This window comes from Oncorhynchus tshawytscha, linkage group LG30 (assembly GCF_018296145.1).
Source record: "Oncorhynchus tshawytscha isolate Ot180627B linkage group LG30, Otsh_v2.0, whole genome shotgun sequence".
Taxonomy (NCBI): Eukaryota; Metazoa; Chordata; class Actinopteri; order Salmoniformes; family Salmonidae; genus Oncorhynchus; species Oncorhynchus tshawytscha.
The window spans coordinates 14,267,563-14,286,206 of NC_056458.1; the positions used below are offsets into that span (position 1 = coordinate 14,267,563).

Here is an 18,644-nt window from a genome sequence, read left to right on the forward strand (position 1 = left end):
CAAAATAGTCCAAATTGGTGAAGTGAAATGTAAAAAATAAATTGTTAAAAAAACAAAACAAAATAAAAAACGAAAAAGTGGTGCATGCATTTGTATTCACCCCTTTTGCTATGAAGCCCCTAAATAAGATCTGGTGCAACCAATTACCTTCAGAAGTCACATAATTAGTTAAATAAAGTCCACCTGTGTACAATCTAAGTGTCACACGATCTGTCACATGATCTCAGTACACATACACCTGTTCTGAAAGGCCCCAGAGTCTGCAACACCATTAAGCAAGGGGCACCATGATGACCAAGGAACTCTCAAAACAGGTCAGGGACAAAGTTGTGGCGAAGTACAGATCAGGGTTGGGTTATAAAAAAATATCAGAAACTTTGAACAGTCCACGGAGCACCATTAAATCCATTATTAAAAAATAGAAAGAATATGGCACCACAACAAACCTGCCAAGAGAGGGCAGCCCACCAAAACTCACGTACCAGGCAAGGAGGGCATTAATCAGAGAGGCAACAAAGAGACCAAAGATAACCCCGAAGGAGCTGCAAAGCTCCACAGCAGAGATTGGAGTATCTGTCCATAGGACCACTTTAAGCCGTACACTCCACAGGGCTGGGCTTTATGGGAGAGTGGACAGAAAAAAGCCATTGCTTAAAGAAAAAAATAAGCAAACACGTTTGGTGTATGCCAAAAGGCATGTGGGAGACTCCCCAAACATATGGAAGAAGGTACTCTGGTCAGATGAGACTAAAATGTAGCTTTTTGGCCATCAAGGAAATCGCTATGTCTGGCGCAAATCCAACACCTCTCATCACCCCGAGAACAACATCCCCACAGTGAAGCATGATGGTGGCAGCATCATGCTGTGGGGATGTTTTCATCGGCAGGGACTGGGAAACTGGTCAGAATTGAAGGAATGATGGATGGCCCTAAATACAGGGAAATTCTTGAGGGAAACCTGTGTCAGTCTTCCAGATATTTGAGACTGGGAAGTTGGTTCACCTTCCAGCAGGACAATGGCCCTAAGCATACTGCTAAAGCAACACTCAAGCGGTTTAAGGGGAAACATTTAAATGTCTTGGAATGGCCTAGTCAAAGCCCAGACCTCAATCCAATTGAGAAACTGTGTTATGACTTAAAGATTGCTGTACACCAGCGGAATCCATCCAACTTGAAGGAGCTGGAGCAGTTTTGCCTTGAAGAATGGGCAAAAATCCCAGTGGCTAGACGTGCCAAGCTTATAGAGACATACCCCAAGAGACTTGCAGCTGTATTGCTGCAAACTGTTTTTTTTGGTCTTATTTCTTGTTTGTTTCACAATAAAAAATATTTTGCATCTTCAAAATTGTAGGCAAATCCCCCCCAAAATCAAATTTAATTCAAGGTTAATTCCAACAAAATAGGAAAAATGCCCAGGGGGGTGAATACTTTCGTAAGCCACTGTATGTGACCTACCAACTGATATATTTCGAGGCATGGTTACAAGGGTAGTGCTAACCTTAATTTTTTAAATGTGTCTAACTGAAAAGACATTCGGGATGTATAAGATTGTAAAATGACAAACAGCTAAATATTTTATTTAACCCCTCACAAAAAGAGAGTCTGTTAATGAACGATTGTATTACTTTAATGAGCTTTAACAGTGAGCAGGCACTGCTCCGCCCAAAATACAATAGAAACAGAAAACAGATTACATATACAACTAGAAACACAGATATGGGATAATATTTGTTTTAGAACGGAATTAGTAAGCACAGTTTTAAAACAAATCTCAGGAAAAAAAAAAAGTTATTAGAACTAGTGCAAAAAGTTCTAAACATTAAAGCACAGTGTATAAAATGGCATAAGAAGTAGTCCCCTCACAGCATACAGGCTTAGGACACCAGTGTAGATGTATACCCCTTTTCCCTTCTCTGATTGAGGTACCATTCCTTTACATTCTAACGGATAAGCAACAGCGATGACTGACATAGGAGAGAGAAGGGTACAAGTGACCTTTTTGGAAATGGAGAGACCATACAATGTTACACACGTTAGTCATATAAGGCAGGCAAGATTTCCAATCCCAAGTTGCAGTTATCAACATGGTTGTCTCTTTTAGAGTGTTTGGCATCTTAAACCAGTTTATAATCAGCATGCTGACAATGTCCGTTAGATATTAAATGAAACAACACAGGCTGTCAAAAACAAAATATTGCACTTTTAGCAAAAGAAACGAGCAGTTTATCAGACTGACATGAGGTTAGTTCTTACTAATTCATTGTGGGCATTAAAGGATACAGTGATATAATTAAGCAATAAGGCACGAGGGGGTGTGGTATATAGCCAATATATATTGGCTAAGGGCTGTTCTTAGGGCCTGGATATAGCCGTGGTATATTGGTCATGTACCACAAACGCCAGAGTTGCCTTATTGCTATTATAAACTGGTTACCAACGTAATTAGAACAGTACAAATATTTTTGGGGGCATATTGTGGTATACAGTCTGATATACCACGGCTTTCAACCAATCAGCCATCAGGGCTCGAACCACCAAGTTTATAATATATTTTATTTTAGATAAATAAATAATCTGAATCTCATGCATCTCATAGATCTCTGATTTGTTTATATTACTAAAATGCTCAGATATTCAAATCCAAGTTAAATTCATATACATACTGTATACAATACGCTGTAAAAACCTGTGCTATGATATAGTTTTTCAATAGTAAAATAGTTAAGATAGTTTTGTTAGGACATAAACAATATGCCTGTATTCTGCTAGACCAAGGTCACATATAGTATCTGTTTGGGAGGTGAACCCAGGAATACTTTGTAAGATAAAAAATTATTCACAATTCCTGTTTGTGAATCAATTTGTCACATTGGAAGACAGTTATTTTATTTCAGCTTCCCAAATACAAGCCCAAATTTGACCAACTATTTGTAAGAATAATACACAAATTATGCCAGGAAAAGAGAGGTCAGAAGTATTCAATCCAAGAAATCAGAAACATATGAGAACCATTTATATAATCATGCTCTAGCTTGTCTTTACAAATAACAAAACCGCTTCCCAACAGATTGCCTATGAATAAATCAAGGTGGATCTTTTTCTATATCTCTAATATTTAGAAGTATATTTATAAAGTTTTGGTTCTTTCCAAATACTGTAATCACTGTATTTCACCATGAATGTAATGGACACACAAGAAGACATTGAGGGCATACACACATGCCTCAGTTTTTTGATGACACGATGCATTCACATCTTGAACATTTCTTAAACATTCAGCCATGATAACATTCTGCTCCAATTATCACTCTGGGTCTTTGTTATGTGTAATACGTGGTAAATTGTCTGTTTTATGAGTAAGAAATGATTGGTGTAGTTATAATACAGACAGTCTTCCATTGCACAATCATGTGCCTTCTGTAAGCGATTAGAGACCCAGTGGGGGTTTCAACTCGTTTCAATCAGCTTTGCATAAACACATGTTCCTCCACAGCATTAGTAGTGTACTTCTGACATCTATCAAAAACAACATGGTTTACCTTTGATTAGGATCTGTAATCCAATACTTGCATGAACTGATTCTACTTGGTGTATGATAATGAGGGTAGTGGTACTGAGAATAAGAATAATATTTACTCTGAGCCAAACAAAGTATTTGTTGTGCGTATTCTGTTAGCTTGGAAGATGTAATGGTCATCTGATTTGTGTTGGGTCATATACATTATATTGCTGACTTCTTCACTGTATTCACACACACACACACACACACACACACACACACACACACACACACACACACACACACACACACACACACACACACACACACACACACACACACACACACACACACACACACACCAGATAAAAAAAAATAGCATACGAGCCTGCAACTCATACTTTTCCCCACTGTGCAGTTCACAAACTCAACACCCAACGTCATACGTAAATCCCCAAAAACATCACTCAACTCATTAAATAGAGTAGTGATAAAACTTGAAAAAGGCCATTTGTACCCAAAACCTTCTCAGAAACAGCATACAGTACCTCTTTCAGTTATAAAATCGACGCTTCCTCTGGACCCTGGGATGATAGGAGACCCGCCTCTCTTTCCCTATGCCCTTTCATGTCCTCCTTACATGTGAGACATGTCTGGTTCTCAGTTTCGAAACCTCATCCACCTCCATACCTCTCTGTGTCGAGGTAGGGGAGGGCCCGTGCTTCGCCACTCCTCCGGTGTGGTGGAGGGTGAGGAGGTATACCGAGCTGTAGCCTGCCCTGGAACGGTGTATAACCTCCTCATTGCTGATGTCCTGTGGAGGGGACTGGATGGAGAGAGAGGGTTATAAACGCCTCACTCCTCAGGTACTGTGAAGGAAGGGGTCTCTGTAGACTGGAGGCAGGGAACAGTAGAAACTATTGTTCATAATCAGTCACTCCTCTCGGGCAGAGCTCTCCTCCAGGGGCAGGGGTACCATGGCCTCCAGGCCCACAGCGCCACTGCTCTGGACAGTGGAGAAGGAGACGACAGTGTGCAGCAGGATGAGGACCAGAACACACAGTCTTAGTCTGCTGCTGCACAGCCGCGATGCAGCTGACACGGGCGGGGAGCTGCGCCGCTGCCATGACGACGACCCTGGAAGCTGTGTCAGGGCGCACGCCGCCCCCACAGAGGGGTCGCAGCCACTCCATCTGACATCACAACACTCTGGGTCTGCATTGGTTAAATGGTTTTCTAGTAGCCCTGCATCACACACAGAGAAGAAACATAATTCAGATCCAGATTAGTTTTTCAGATGACAACAAACAACAAGATACCAGGCGATTCCAGCCCGGGAAAGCCCGAAAATATTTTTGGTATCTCAGAATGTTCTGGCAATTCTCACAAAGAAACGTCACTGGAAGGAACTGTCAAACGCTCCCTAAAACACTTCTGCCAGCAGGCCTTTCTAATCGACCTGGCCCGGGTATCCTGGAAGGATATTGACCTCATCCCGTCAGTTGAGGATGCCTGGTCATTCTTTAAAAGTAACTTCCTCACCACCTTAGATAAGCATGCTCCGTTCAAAAAATGCAGAACTAAGAACAGATACAGTCCTTGGTTCACTCCAGACCTGACTGCCCTCGACCAGCACAAAAACATCCTGTGGCGGACTGCAATAGCATCGAATATTCCCCGCAATATGCAACTGTTCAGGGAAGTCAGGAACCAATACACGCAGTCAGTCAGGAAAGCAAAGGCCAGCTTTTTCAAGCAGAAATTTGCATCCTGTAGCTCTAACTCCAAAAAGTTCTGGGACACTGTAAAGTCCATGGAGAACAAGAGCACCTCCTCCCAGCTGCCCACTGCACTGAGGCTAGGTAACACGGTCACCACTGATAAATCCATGATAATCGAAAACTTCAACAAGCATTTCTCAACGGCTGGCCATGCCTTCCTCCTGGCTACTCCAACCTCGGCCAACAGCTCCGCCCCCCCCCGCAGCTACTCGCCCAAGCCTCCCCAGCTTCTCCTTTACCCAAATCCAGATAGCAGATGTTCTGAAAGAGCTGCAAAACCTGGACCCGTACAAATCAGCTGGGCTTGACAATCTGGACCCTCTATTTCTGAAACTATCCGCAGCTATTGTCGCAACCCCTATTACCAGCCTGTTCAACCTCTCTTTCATATCGTCTGAGATCCCCAAGGATTGGAAAGCTGCCACAGTCATCCCCCTCTTCAAAGGGGGAGACACCCTGGATCCAAACTGTTACAGACCTATATCCATCCTGCCCTGCCTATCGAAGGTCTTCGAAAGCCTAGTGAACAAACAGATCACTGACCATCTCGAATCCCACCGTACCTTCTCCGCTGTGCAATCTGGTTTCCGAGCCGGTCACGGGTGCACCTCAGCCACGCTCAAGGTACTAAACGATATCATAACCTCCATCGATAAAAGACAGTACTGTGCAGCAGTCTTCAACGACCTGGCCAAGGCTTTCGACTCTGTCAATCACCATATTCTTATCGGCAGACTCAGTAGCCTCGGTTTTTCTAATGACTGCCTTGCCTGGTTCACCAACTACTTTGCAGACAGAGTTCAGTGTGTCAAATCGGACGGCATGTTGTCCGGTCCTCTGGCAGTCTCTATGGGGGTGCCACAGGGTTCAATTCTCGGGCCGACTCTTTTCTCTGTATATATCAATGATGTTGCTCTTGCTGCGGGCGATTCCCTGATCCACCTCTACGCAGACGACACCATTCTGTATATTTCTGGTCCTTCCTTGGACACTGTGCTATCTAACCTCCAAACGAGCTTCAATGCCATACAACACTCATTCCGTGGCCTCCAACTGCTCTTAAAACGCTAGTAAAACCAAATGCATGCTTTTCAACCGTTCGCTGTCTGCACCCGCACGCCTGACTAGCATCACCACCCTGGATGGTTCCGACCTAAAATATGTGGACATCTATAAGCACCTAGGTGTCTGGCTAGACTGTAAACTCTCCTTCCAGACTCATATCAAACATCTCCAATCAAAAAATCAAATCTAGAGTCGGCTTTCTATTCCACAACAAAGCCTCCTTCACTCACGCCGCCAAACTTACCCTAGTAAAACTGACTATCCTACCGATCCTCGACTTCGGCGATGTCATCTACAAAATAGCTTCCAATAGCAAACTGGATGCAGTTTATCACAGTGCCATCCGTTTTGTTACTAAAGCACCTTATACCACCCACCACTGCGACCTGTATGCTCTAGTCGGCTGGTCCTCGCTACATATTCTTCGCCAGACCCACTGGCTCCAGGTCATCTACAAGTCCATGCTAGGTAAAGTTCCACCTTATCTCAGTTCACTGGTCATGATGGCAACACCCACCCGTAGCACGCGCTCCAGCAGGTGTATCTCACTGATCATCCCTAAAGCCTCATTTGGCCGCCTTTCCTTCCAGTTCTCTGCTGCCTGTGACTGGAATGAATTGCAAAAATCGCTGAAGTTGGAGACTTTTATCTCCCTCACCAACTTTAAACATCTGCTATCTGAGCAGCTAACCGATCGCTGCAGCTGTACATAGTCCATCGGTAAATAGCCCACCCATTTTTACTTACCTCATCCCCATACTGTTTTTATTTATTTACTTTTCTGCTCTTTTGCACACCAGTATCTCTACCTGCACATGACTATCTGATCATTTATCACTCCAGTGTTAATCTACTAAATTGTAATTATTCGCCTACCTCCTCATGCCTTTTGCACACAATGTATATAGACTCTTTTTTTTCTTTTTTCTACTGTGTTATTGACTTGTTTATTGTTTACTTCATGTGTAACTCGTGTTGTTGTCTGTTCACACTGCTATGCTTTATCTTGGCCAGGTCGCAGTTGTAAATGAGAACTTGTTCTCAACTAGCCTACCTGGTTAAATAAAGGTGAAATAAATAAAATAAAAAAATAAAATTATAGGCCATTTCTAGACCTATACAGTGCCTTCTGAAAGTATTCATACTCCTTGACTTATTCCACATTTTGTTGTTTTACAGCCTGAATTCAAAACGGATTAAATTAAACATTTTTCTTTACCAATCTACAAACAATACAAAGTGAATATTTATTTTTGGAAATTGTTGCACATTTTTTGAAAATGAAATACAGAAATATGACATTTACATAAGTATTCACACCCCTGAGTCAATACTTTGTAGAAGCAACGGTTACTGCAGTGAGTCTTTCTGGCTAAAAGCTTTCCACACTTGGTTTGTGCAACATTTGTCCATTATTCAAGCTCTGTCAAATTCATTGTTGATCATTGCTAGAAAACCCTTTTTATGTCTTGCTATAGATTTTCATGTTGATTTAAGTAAAAACTGTAACATGGCCACTCAGGAACATTCACTGCCTTCTTTGTAAGCAACTTGTGTTTTACATTATTGTCCTGCTGAAAGGTAAATTCATATACCAGTGTCTGGTGGAAAGCAGACTGAACCAGGTTTTCCTCTGGGATTTTGCATGTGCTGAGCTCCATTCCATTTCTTTTCTATCCTGAAAAACTCCCCAGTTCTTAATGATTGCAAGCATACCCATAATATGATGCAGCCACCACTCTGCTGGAAAATATGAGGAGTGGTACTCAGCAATGTGTTGAATTGGATTTGCCCCAAACATAACACCTTGTATTCAGGACGAAAAGTTAATTTATTTTCCACATATTTTTCAGTTTTACTTGAATGTCTTATTGCAAACAGAATGCATGTTTTGGAATATTTGTTATTCTGTACGGGTTTTCTTCTTTTCACTCTGTCAATTAGGTTAGTTTTGTGGAGTAACTACAATGTTGTTGATCCATCCTCAGTTTTCTACTATCACTGCCCTTAACTCATTGGTCTTATGGTAAAATCCCTGAGCGGTTTCCTTCCTCTCTGTCAAATGAGTTAGGAAGGACATCTGTATCTTTGTAGGGACTGGGCGTATTAATACACCATCAAAAGTGTAATTACTAACTTCACTATGCTCAAAAAACATCTACCAATAGGTGCCCTTTTTTGCGAGCCATTGGAAAACATCCCTGGTCTTTGTGGTTGAATCGATATTTGAAATTCACTGCCCGACTAAGGGACCTTACAGATAATTGTATTTGTGGGGTACAGAGAGGGGGGTAGCCATACAAAAATAATGTTAAACACTATTACTGCACACAGAGTGAGTCCATGCAACTTATTATGTGACTTGTAAAGCAAATGTGTATTTTGGAACTTGCATAGGCTTGCCATAACAAAGGAGTTGAATACTTATCGACTCAAGACATTTCAGCTTTTTAATTAGTAAACATTTTGAAAAACATCATTCCACTTCGACATTATGGGTTATTGTGTGGCAGCCAGTGACAAAAAAAATCTTGATTATTACATTTTAAAATTCTGGCTGTATCACAACAAAATGTAGAAAAATGTAAGGTCTGTGAATACTTTCTGAAGGCACTGTACTACGACAGTTTTCTAAAATATGGACTCGGTTTAGATTCTGTAATACAATTTTTCACATTAATTTATGAAACATTAAAAATATTAATATGAAGATCTCAAAAAGATTTAGCTTATTTTTTGTATGGAAAACAATATTTTTGAAGACATTACCCATACTTTAACCATATCGACGTGTACATACTACCTCAATCAGCCTGACTAACCAGTGTCTGTATATAGCCTCGCTACTGTTGTTTTTCACTGTCTTTTCACGGTTGTTTGATTTCTTTACTTACCTATTGTTCACCTAATACCTTTTTTTGCACTATTGGTTAGAGCCTGCAAGTAAGCATTTCACTGTAAGGTCTATTGTATTCGGCGCACGTGACAAATACTTTGATTTGATTTTATCAAACTACCGTTCAAAAGTTTGGGGTCATTTAGAAATGTCCTTGTTTTTGAACAAAAAGCTAATTTTTATAACATCAAGTTGATCAGAAATATAGTGTAGACATTGTTAATGTTATAAATGACTATTGTAGCAGGAAACGGCTGATTTTTCATGGAATATCTACATTGGCATACGGAGGCCCATTATCAGCAACCATCACTACCTGGATTATGTTGGAGAGGCTTCCATTAAAGAACACCCTCTGTGTACTGTTAGACAGGTAACTCTTTATTTACAATATAGCAGGGGGTGTAAAGCCATAACACATGTGTTTTTCCAGCAGCAGACTATGATCGATAACGCAAAAGCTGCACTGAAGTCGAACAAACAGCCCCCACAATATTTTTATGATCAATTTCCCTCAGCCAATCATCAGTCATTTGTGTAAGTGCTGTGCTTGCTGAATGTCCTTCCCTATAAGCGTACTGAAAGTCTGTTGTCAATTTGTTTACAGTAAAATAGCATTGTACTTGGTCAAACACAATTTTTTCCAAAACTTTACTAAGGGTTGGTAACAGGCTGATTGGTCTGCTATTTGAGCCAGTAAAGTGCGCTTTACTATTCTTAGGTAGCGGAATGACTTTTACTTCCCTCCAGAATTGAGGGTACACACTTTCTAGTAGGCTTAAATTGAAGATATGGCAAATAGGAGTGGCAACATCGTCCGCTATTATCCTAAGTCATTTTCCATCCAAGATGTCAGACTCCGGTGGCTTGTCATTGTTGATAGACAGCAATAATGTTTTCCCCTCTTCCATAGTCAACTTTACGGAATTCAAAATTACAATTCTTGTCTTTCTTAATTTGGTCAGATATACTTGGATGTGTAGTGTCAGTGTTTGTTGCTGGCATGTCATACCTAAGTTTGCTAATCTTGCCAATGAAAAAATTAAGTAGTTGGCAATATCAGTCAGTTTTGCAATGAATAAGCCATCTGATTCAATGAATGATGGAGCTGAGTTTGCCTTATTTCCGCAAATTTCATTGAAGGTGCTCCAAAGCTTTTTACGATCATTCTTTGTCATTTATCTTTGTTTGATACTCTAGTTTCTTATTCTTTTTTATTCAGTTTAGTCACATGATTTCTCAATTTGCAGCCAGATTTATTAGGCATTCCTTTTGCCTCATCCCTCTCAAACATATAATTTTTTCAATTCCTCATCAATCCACGGGGATTGAACAGTTTTTACAGTCATTTTCTTAATGGGAGCATACTGGGATGAGCAATTTCATAAATGTGTCAAGTGCAACGTCTGTTTGCACCACAGGCCAACAGATATTCTTTACATGAACAACATAGGAAACACAACAAAACGTATTGTATGACATCTTATACACTATATTAGGCCCAGGCTTTGGAACTTTGATTTTCCTAGATATGGCTATTATATTGTGGTCACTGCATCTGGATACCGCTTTCAAGCATGAGTAAAGATGTGATCAGTACATGTTAATGATTTCATTCCTGTACTGTTTGTAACTACCCTGGTAGGTTGACTGATAACCTGAACCAGGTTGCAGGTACTAGTGAATATTTTTCTTGAGTAGTCCCAGAAAGTCCTCGGTAATTTGACTCCCCCCTCATGCGAGAGAAAGGCCTATAGTAGGGTGTGCTTGGGAAAGATGGCGGAAGTGGATGATGAGTTCGAATCAAGCAAAGTTGGTGTAGACGAATGTTCTGAATGGACAACAGTAGATTTGAAAACTGGAACAAAATGTACATTTTCTAAAATTGTAGTGGAGGATATGTGTATGAATCGCTTCATATTGGGATGCGTTTGTTGAATAAGAATGCATATGTGGGAGACCTGTTTGAGGTGTCGAAAATGGTTAGTATGCACTGGGAAAAGTGGACTCTGTCAGAGTGACCCGGAGTGGTCTTATTTTGATTCATTGCATTTCTGAAGAACAGAGGAAGATTGCAGTGAGCCTCAAAAGGATCCGGAAAACAGATTTTCCATTGCTGAGGTAATGGCAGCTACTGTCAACTACAGGCACAGATAGAACAAGGAGCTTGTTATAAAACAATCTGAGATATCCAAAATATTTTCAGGCCTTCCTGGTGTGGAATCGACCCACAGTTTCTGTGCAAATACATGAGCTTGAGAGAAAAATGGTAACAACAATAATGACTAAATGTCACTCAAGGCACCAATCATACTGTACCTGTACAGATGAAACTGGATAGTCCTCCGTAGACCAAGTCGTCATTGTCTGGTAACACAAAGGGGCACATGGTCTGGACCTCCAGACAATATTGCTTGCAGGGAATCCTGTGTTGACACTGGCTCTGGGTGGCGTTGAAGTATTCTGAGCATAACCAGGCTTTGTAGACTGACTGCAAGAGAAGAGCACAGCGCCTGGCAGCTTTCACACACAGCAGGTTTTCGTCATTGCAGTGTAATTGAGGCTAATTGATGGACATTAAAACCATTTCTACAGTATTAGGGCAGCAGCTACTACAAACATCTATTTTCTGCTGAGGTGGCAATGGGTAGCTATAGTGAATCCTCTATAAGGGGACAGATGACACAAATTGGGCTGACTACAGTGATAGAAAACCTTGCCAAAACAAAGCCAACCCAGTATACACTTTGTCAAGGCCATCTCCAGGCCATCAGACTGTTGAACAGCTATCCCTACAGTAGTTGGCTACCTGCCCAGGACTCTGCCCTGCACATTGATACTAATGCCCCATGTATATAGAGTCATTGAATGCTGGTCACTTCATATTCTGTTTATATACTGTTGCTTAATCACCGTATGTGCGTATGTATATACTTTATTCTCGAGATAGCTCATCCTAATATACCTACAGTGGCTTGCGAAAGTATTCACCCCCCCAGGGCATTTTTCCTATTTTGTTTCCTTAAAACCTGGAATTAACATGTATTTCTGGGGGGGTTGTATCATTTGATTTACACAACATGCCTACCACTTCAAAGAAGCAAAATATTTTTTATTGTGAAACAAACAAGAAATAAGACCAAAAAAAATGAAAACTTGAGCGTGCATAACTATTCACCCCCTCAAAGTCAACACTCTGTAGAGCCACCTTTTGCAGCAATGACAGCTGCAAGTCTCTTGGGGTATGTCTCTATAAGCTTGACACATCTAGCTACTGGGATGTTTGCCCATTCTTCAAGGCAAACTGCTCCAGCTCCTTCAAGTTGGATGGGTTCCGATTGTGTACAGCAATCTTTAAGTCATGACACAGATTCTCAATTGGATTGAGGTCTGGGCTTTGACTAGGCCATTCCAAGACATTTAAATGATTCCCCTTAAACCACTCAAGTGTTGCTTTAGCAGTATGCTTAGGGTCATTGTCCTGCTGGAAGGTGAACCTCCATCCCAGTCTCAAATCTCTGGAAGACTGAAACAGGTTTCCCTCAAGAATTTCCCTGTATTTAGCACCACCCATGATTCCTTCTATTCTGACCAGTTTCCCAGTCCCTGCCGATGAAAACATCCCCATAGCATGATGTTGCCACCACCATGCTTCACTGTGGGGACGTTGTTCTCGGGGTGATGTGAGGTGTTGGGTTTGCGCAAGACATAGTGTTTTCCTTGATGGACAAAAATCTACATTTTAGTCTAATCGAATCAGAGTGCCTTCTTCCATATGTTTGAGGAGTCTCCCACATGCCTTTTGGTGAACACCAAATGTGTTTGCTTATTTTGTTTTGTAAGCAATGGCTTTTGTCAGGCCACTATTCTGTAAAGTCCAGCTCCGTGGAGTGTATAGCAGAAAGTGGTCCTATGGGCAGATACGCCAATCTCCGCTGTGGAGCTTTGCAGCTCCTTCAGGGTTATCTTTGGTCTCTTTGTTGCCTCTCTGATTAATACCCTCATTGCCTGATCTGTGAGTTTTGGTGGCCGGCGCTCTCTTGGCAGGTTTGTTGTGGTGCCATATTCTTTCAATTTTTTAATAATGGATTTAATGGTGCTCCATGGGATGTTCAAAGTTTCTGATATTCTTTATAACCCAACCCAGATCTGTACTTTTCCACAACTTTGTCCCTGACCTGTTTGGAGAGCTCCTTGGTCTTCATGGTGCCGCTTGCTTGGCGGTGCCCCTTGCTTTGTGGTGTTGCAGACTCTGGGGCCTTTCAGAACAGGTGTATATATACTGAGATCATGTGACAGATCATGTGACACTTAGATTGCACACAGGTGGACTTTATTTAACTAATTGTGTGACTTCTAAAGGTAATTGGTTGCACTAGATCTTATTTAGGGGCTTCATAGGAAAGGGGTGAATACATATACATGCACCACTTTTCCGTTATTTTTTTCATTTCACTTCACCAATTTGGACTATTTTGTGTATGTCCTTTACATGAAATCCAAATAAAATCCATTTAAATTACAGGTTGTAATGCAACAAAATTGGAAAAACACCAAGGGGGTTGAATACTTTTGCAAGCACTGTACTACTGTACATACCATTTTATTTCATAATGATATACTGTCTATACACACCACATATTTATATTCTGGGTTCTTTCTGACACATGCTAACAAATACAATCTACTCTGGATAGTTACTTGGACTTGTTCAGTCATTTCTTGATTTCTTGTTTTGATTATTGAGTATTTGTGAGACGTTCTACTGCACTGTTGGAGCTAGTAACACAAGACATTCTACTGTACAGTTGGAGCTAGTAACACAAGACATTCTACTGTACTGTTGGAGCTAGTAACACAACACATTCTACTGTACTGCTGGAGCTAGAAACACAAGACATTCTACTGTACTGCTGGAGCTAGTAACACAAGACATTCTACTGTACTGTTGAGGCTAGTAACACAACACATTCTACTGTACTGTTGAGGCTAGTAACACAAGACATTCTACTGCGCTGTTGGAGCTAGTAACAAGACGAATACGCTGATTCGGTGTGCGAGTTCATTAGAACGTGCGTTGAAGATGTCGTTCCCATAGCAACGATTAAAACATTCCCTAACCAGAAACCGTGGATTGATGGCAGCATTCGCATGAAACTGAAAGCGCGAACCACTGCTTTTAATCAGGGCAAGGTGTCTGGTAACATGACCGAATACAAACAGTGCAGCTATTCCCTCCGCAAGGCTATCAAACAAGCTAAGTGTCAGTACAGAGACAAAGTAGAATCTCAATTCAACGGCTCAGACACAAGAGGCATGTGGCAGGGTCTACAGTCAATCACGGACTACAGGAAGAAATCCAGCCCAGTCACGGACCAGGATGTCTTGCTCCCAGGCAGACTAAATAACTTTTTGCCCGCTTTGAGGACAATACAGTGCCACTGACACGGCCTGCAATGAAAACATGCGGTCTCTCCTTCACTGCAGCCGAGGTGAGTAAGTCATTTAAACGTGTTAACCCTCGCAAGGCTGCAGGCCCAGACGGCATCCCCAGCCGCGCCCTCAGAGCATGCGCAGACCAGCTGGCCGGTGTGTTTACGGACATATTCAATCAATCCCTATACCAGTCTGCTGTTCCCACATGCTTCAAGAGGGCCACCATTGTTCCTGTTCCCAAGAAAGCTAAGGTAACTGAGCTAAACGACTACCGCCCGTAGCACTCACATCCGTCATCATGAAGTGCTTTGAGAGACTAGTCAAGGACCATATCACCTCCACCCTACCTGACACCCTAGACCCACTCCAATTTGCTTACCGCCCAAATAGGTCCACAGACGATGCAATCTCAACCACACTGCACACTGCCCTAACCCATCTGGACAAGAGGAATACCTATGTGAGAATGCTGTTCATCGACTACAGCTCGGCATTCAACACCACAATACCCTCCAAGCTCGTCATCAAGCTCGAGACCCTGGGTCTCGACCCCGCCCTGTGCAACTGGGTACTGGACTTCCTGACGGGCCGCCCCCAGGTGGTGAGGGTAGGCAACAACATCTCCTCCCCGCTGATCCTCAACACTGGGGCCCCACAAGGGTGCATTCTGAGCCCTCTCCTGTACTCCCTGTTCACCCACGACTGCGTGGCCACGCACGCCTCCAACTCAATCATCAAGTTTGCGGACGACACAACAGTGGTAGGCTTGATTACCAACAACGACGAGACGGCCTACAGGGAGGAGGTGAGGGCCCTCGGAGTGTGGTGTCAGGAAAATAACCTCACACTCAACATCAACAAAACTAAGAAGATGATTGTGGACTTCAGGAAACAGCAGAGGGAACACCACCCTATCCACATCGATGGAACAGTAGTGGAGAGGGTAGCAAGTTTTAAGTTCCTCGGCATACACATCACAGACAAACTGAATTGGTCCACTCACACAGACAGCATCGTGAAGAAGGCGCAGCAGCGACTCTTCAACCTCAGGAGGCTGAAGAAATTCGGCTTGTCACCAAAAGCACTCACAAACTTCTACAGATGCACAATCGAGAGCATCCTGGCGGGCTGTATCACCGCCTGGTACGGCAACTGCTCCGCTCTCAACCGTAAGGCTCTCCAGAGGGTAGTGAGGTCTGCACAACGCATCACCGGGGGCAAACTACCTGCCCTCCAGGACACCTACACCACCCGATGTTACAGGAAGGCCATAAAGATCATCAAGGACATCAACCACCCGAGCCACTGCCTGTTCACCCCGCTATCATCCAGAAGGCGAGGTCAGTACAGGGGCATCAAAGCTGGGACCGAGAGACTGAAAAACAGCTTCTATCTCAAGGCCATCAGACTGTTAAACAGCCACCACTAACATTGAGTGGCTGCTGCCAACACACTGACAATGACACTGACTCAACTCCAGCCACTTTAATAATGGGAATTGATGGGAAATGATGTAAATATATCACTAGTCACTTTAAACAATGCTACCTTATATAATGTTACTTACCCTACATTATTCATCTCATATGCATACGTATATACTGTACTCTATATCATCGACTGCATCCTTATGTAATACATGTATCACTAGCCACTTTAACTATGCCACTTTGTACTCGATATCATCTACTGTATCTTGCCTATGCTGCTCTGTACCATCACTCATTCATATATCCTTATGTACATATTCTTTATCCCCTTACACTGTGTATAAGACAGTAGTTTTGGAATTGTTAGTTAGATTACTTGTTGGTTATTACTGCATTGTCAGAACTAGAAGCACAAGCATTTCGCTACACTCGCATTAACATCTGCTAACCATGTGCATGTGACAAATAAAATTTGATTTGATTTGACATTCTACTGTGCTGTTGGAGCTAGTAACACAAGACATTCAACTGTACTGTTGGAGCTAGTAACAAGACATTCTACTGTACTGTTGGAGCTAGTAACACAAGATATTCAACTATACTGTTGGAGCTGGTAACACAAGACATTCTACTGTAATGTTGGAGCTAGTAACACAAGACATTATACTGTACTGTTGGCGCTAGTAACAAGACATTCTACTGTACTGTTAGAGCTAGTAACAAGACATTCAACTGTACTGTTGGAGCTAGTAAACAAGACATTCTACTGTACTGTTGGAGCTAGTAACACAAGACATTCTACTGCGCTGTTGGAGCTAGTAACAAAAGACAGTGAACTGTGCTGTTGGAGCTAGTAACAAGACATTTGACTGTACTGTTGGAGCTAGTAACAAGACATTCTGCTGTACTGTTGGAGTTAGTAACAACACATTGTACTGTACTGTTGGCGCTAGTAACAAGACATTGTACTGTACTGTTGGAGTTAGTAACAAGACAGTCTACTGTACTGTTGGAGTTAGTTACAAGACATTCGACTGTACTGTTGGAGCTAGTAACACAAGACATTCAACTGTACTGTTGGAGCTAGTAACACAAGACATTCTACTGTACTGTTGGAGCTAGTAACACAAGACATTCTACTGTACTGTTAGAGCTAGTAACACAAGACATTCTACTGTAATGTTGGAGCTAGTAACACAAGACATTCTACTGCGCTGTTGGATCTAGTAACACAAGACATTCTACTGTACTGTTGGAGCTAGTAACACAAGACATTCTACTGCGCTGTTGGATCTAGTAACACAAGACATTCTACTGCGCTGTTGGAGCTAGTAACACAAGACATTCTACTGCACTGTTGGAGCTAGTAACACAAGACACTCTAGTGCACTGTTGGAGCTAGTAACACAAGACACTCTAGTGCACTGTTGGAGCTAGTAACACAAGCATTTCACTGCAGCTGCCATAACACCTGCAAATTTGTACGCGACCAATAAACTTGATTTTATTCAGGGCTGTAGCCATGGAACCCTATAGTGAAATTTACTGAGTCAGCCACTGTGGTAATGCACACTGTAAATCACTGTAAGACAAGCACTGTATGGGGCCAGTGAACTACATTGAGTACAGTACAATGTAGCTCAAGGAAAGCCAGGGTACATCTTCATCCTACTCAGGAAGCTCTCCACCAGGCCCTGTGTTTGATTAAGTAAGAGAGATAAATATAGATGATAATATGAGCAAGGCAGCAGCAGCAGCCCTCCACAGACAGAGGCACAGGAAACAGGGCAGCAGTGATGTAGACAGAGGACCACAGCAGTTTCTTCACCTCGCTCTGCTGTGGAGCCAAGGGCTACCGCTGTCATGCCAGCAGGATGAGCCAGAGCCTTTCACAGCCATTCTATTTATCATATGGTCAGCCTCCCATCACTACACCCAATACTACAACCTGTCTTTGCTTTATTCACAACAGGATAAGGGTCGGTCCCTGGATGAGAGACTAGATGCTGCTGGAAGTGGTGTTGGACGGCTAGTGCTCTAAAAAAAATATCCCAACGCCCCAGGGCAGTGATTGGAGGTATTGCCCTGTGTATAGCGTGCCGTCTTTTGGATGGGCCGTTAAAACGGGTGTCCTGACTCTCTGTTGTCACTAAAGATCCCATGGCACTTATCGTATGAGTAAGCGTATTAATCCCAATGTCCTGGGTACATTTCTGTCCCTCGTACCATCATGGTCACCTAACCATCAACAGTTTCCAATTGGCTCATTCATCCCCCTCCTCTCTCCTGTAACGATTCCCCAGGTCGTTGCTGTAAATGGGAATGTGTTCTCAGTCAACTTATATGGTCAAATAAAATTATACAATTCTGAAGACGAGTCAGCCCCACCAAGAGTAAACATTGTGAAGGATGAGGATGTCTGCTGCGACACAAATCTAAGTACAGATACTCAATTATTTTATTGCACAATTACAACACAATACATCAAACACTACAGTATATTACAACTTTGTCCAATGTTCTGTGTCTCCCTCTAC

The 18,644-nt window shown here is 42.2% G+C and overlaps 1 protein-coding gene across 1 annotated transcript in view; it reads right to left on the reverse strand.

Annotated features, from left to right (window-relative positions):
• Window positions 1–2,502: 2,502 nt before the first annotated feature.
• LOC112250251 (transmembrane protein FAM155B-like) overlaps window positions 2,503–18,644 on the reverse strand; it is a 56,576-nt gene continuing 40,434 nt past the window's right edge. The window contains exons 2-3 of the mRNA XM_024420231.2: window positions 11,561–11,732; window positions 2,503–4,744 (exon numbers count right to left, since the gene is read on the reverse strand). Coding sequence (XP_024275999.1) covers window positions 4,434–4,744; window positions 11,561–11,732 — 483 coding nt within the window. The 3' untranslated portion in view covers window positions 2,503–4,433. The remainder of the gene's footprint in view (window positions 4,745–11,560; window positions 11,733–18,644) is intronic.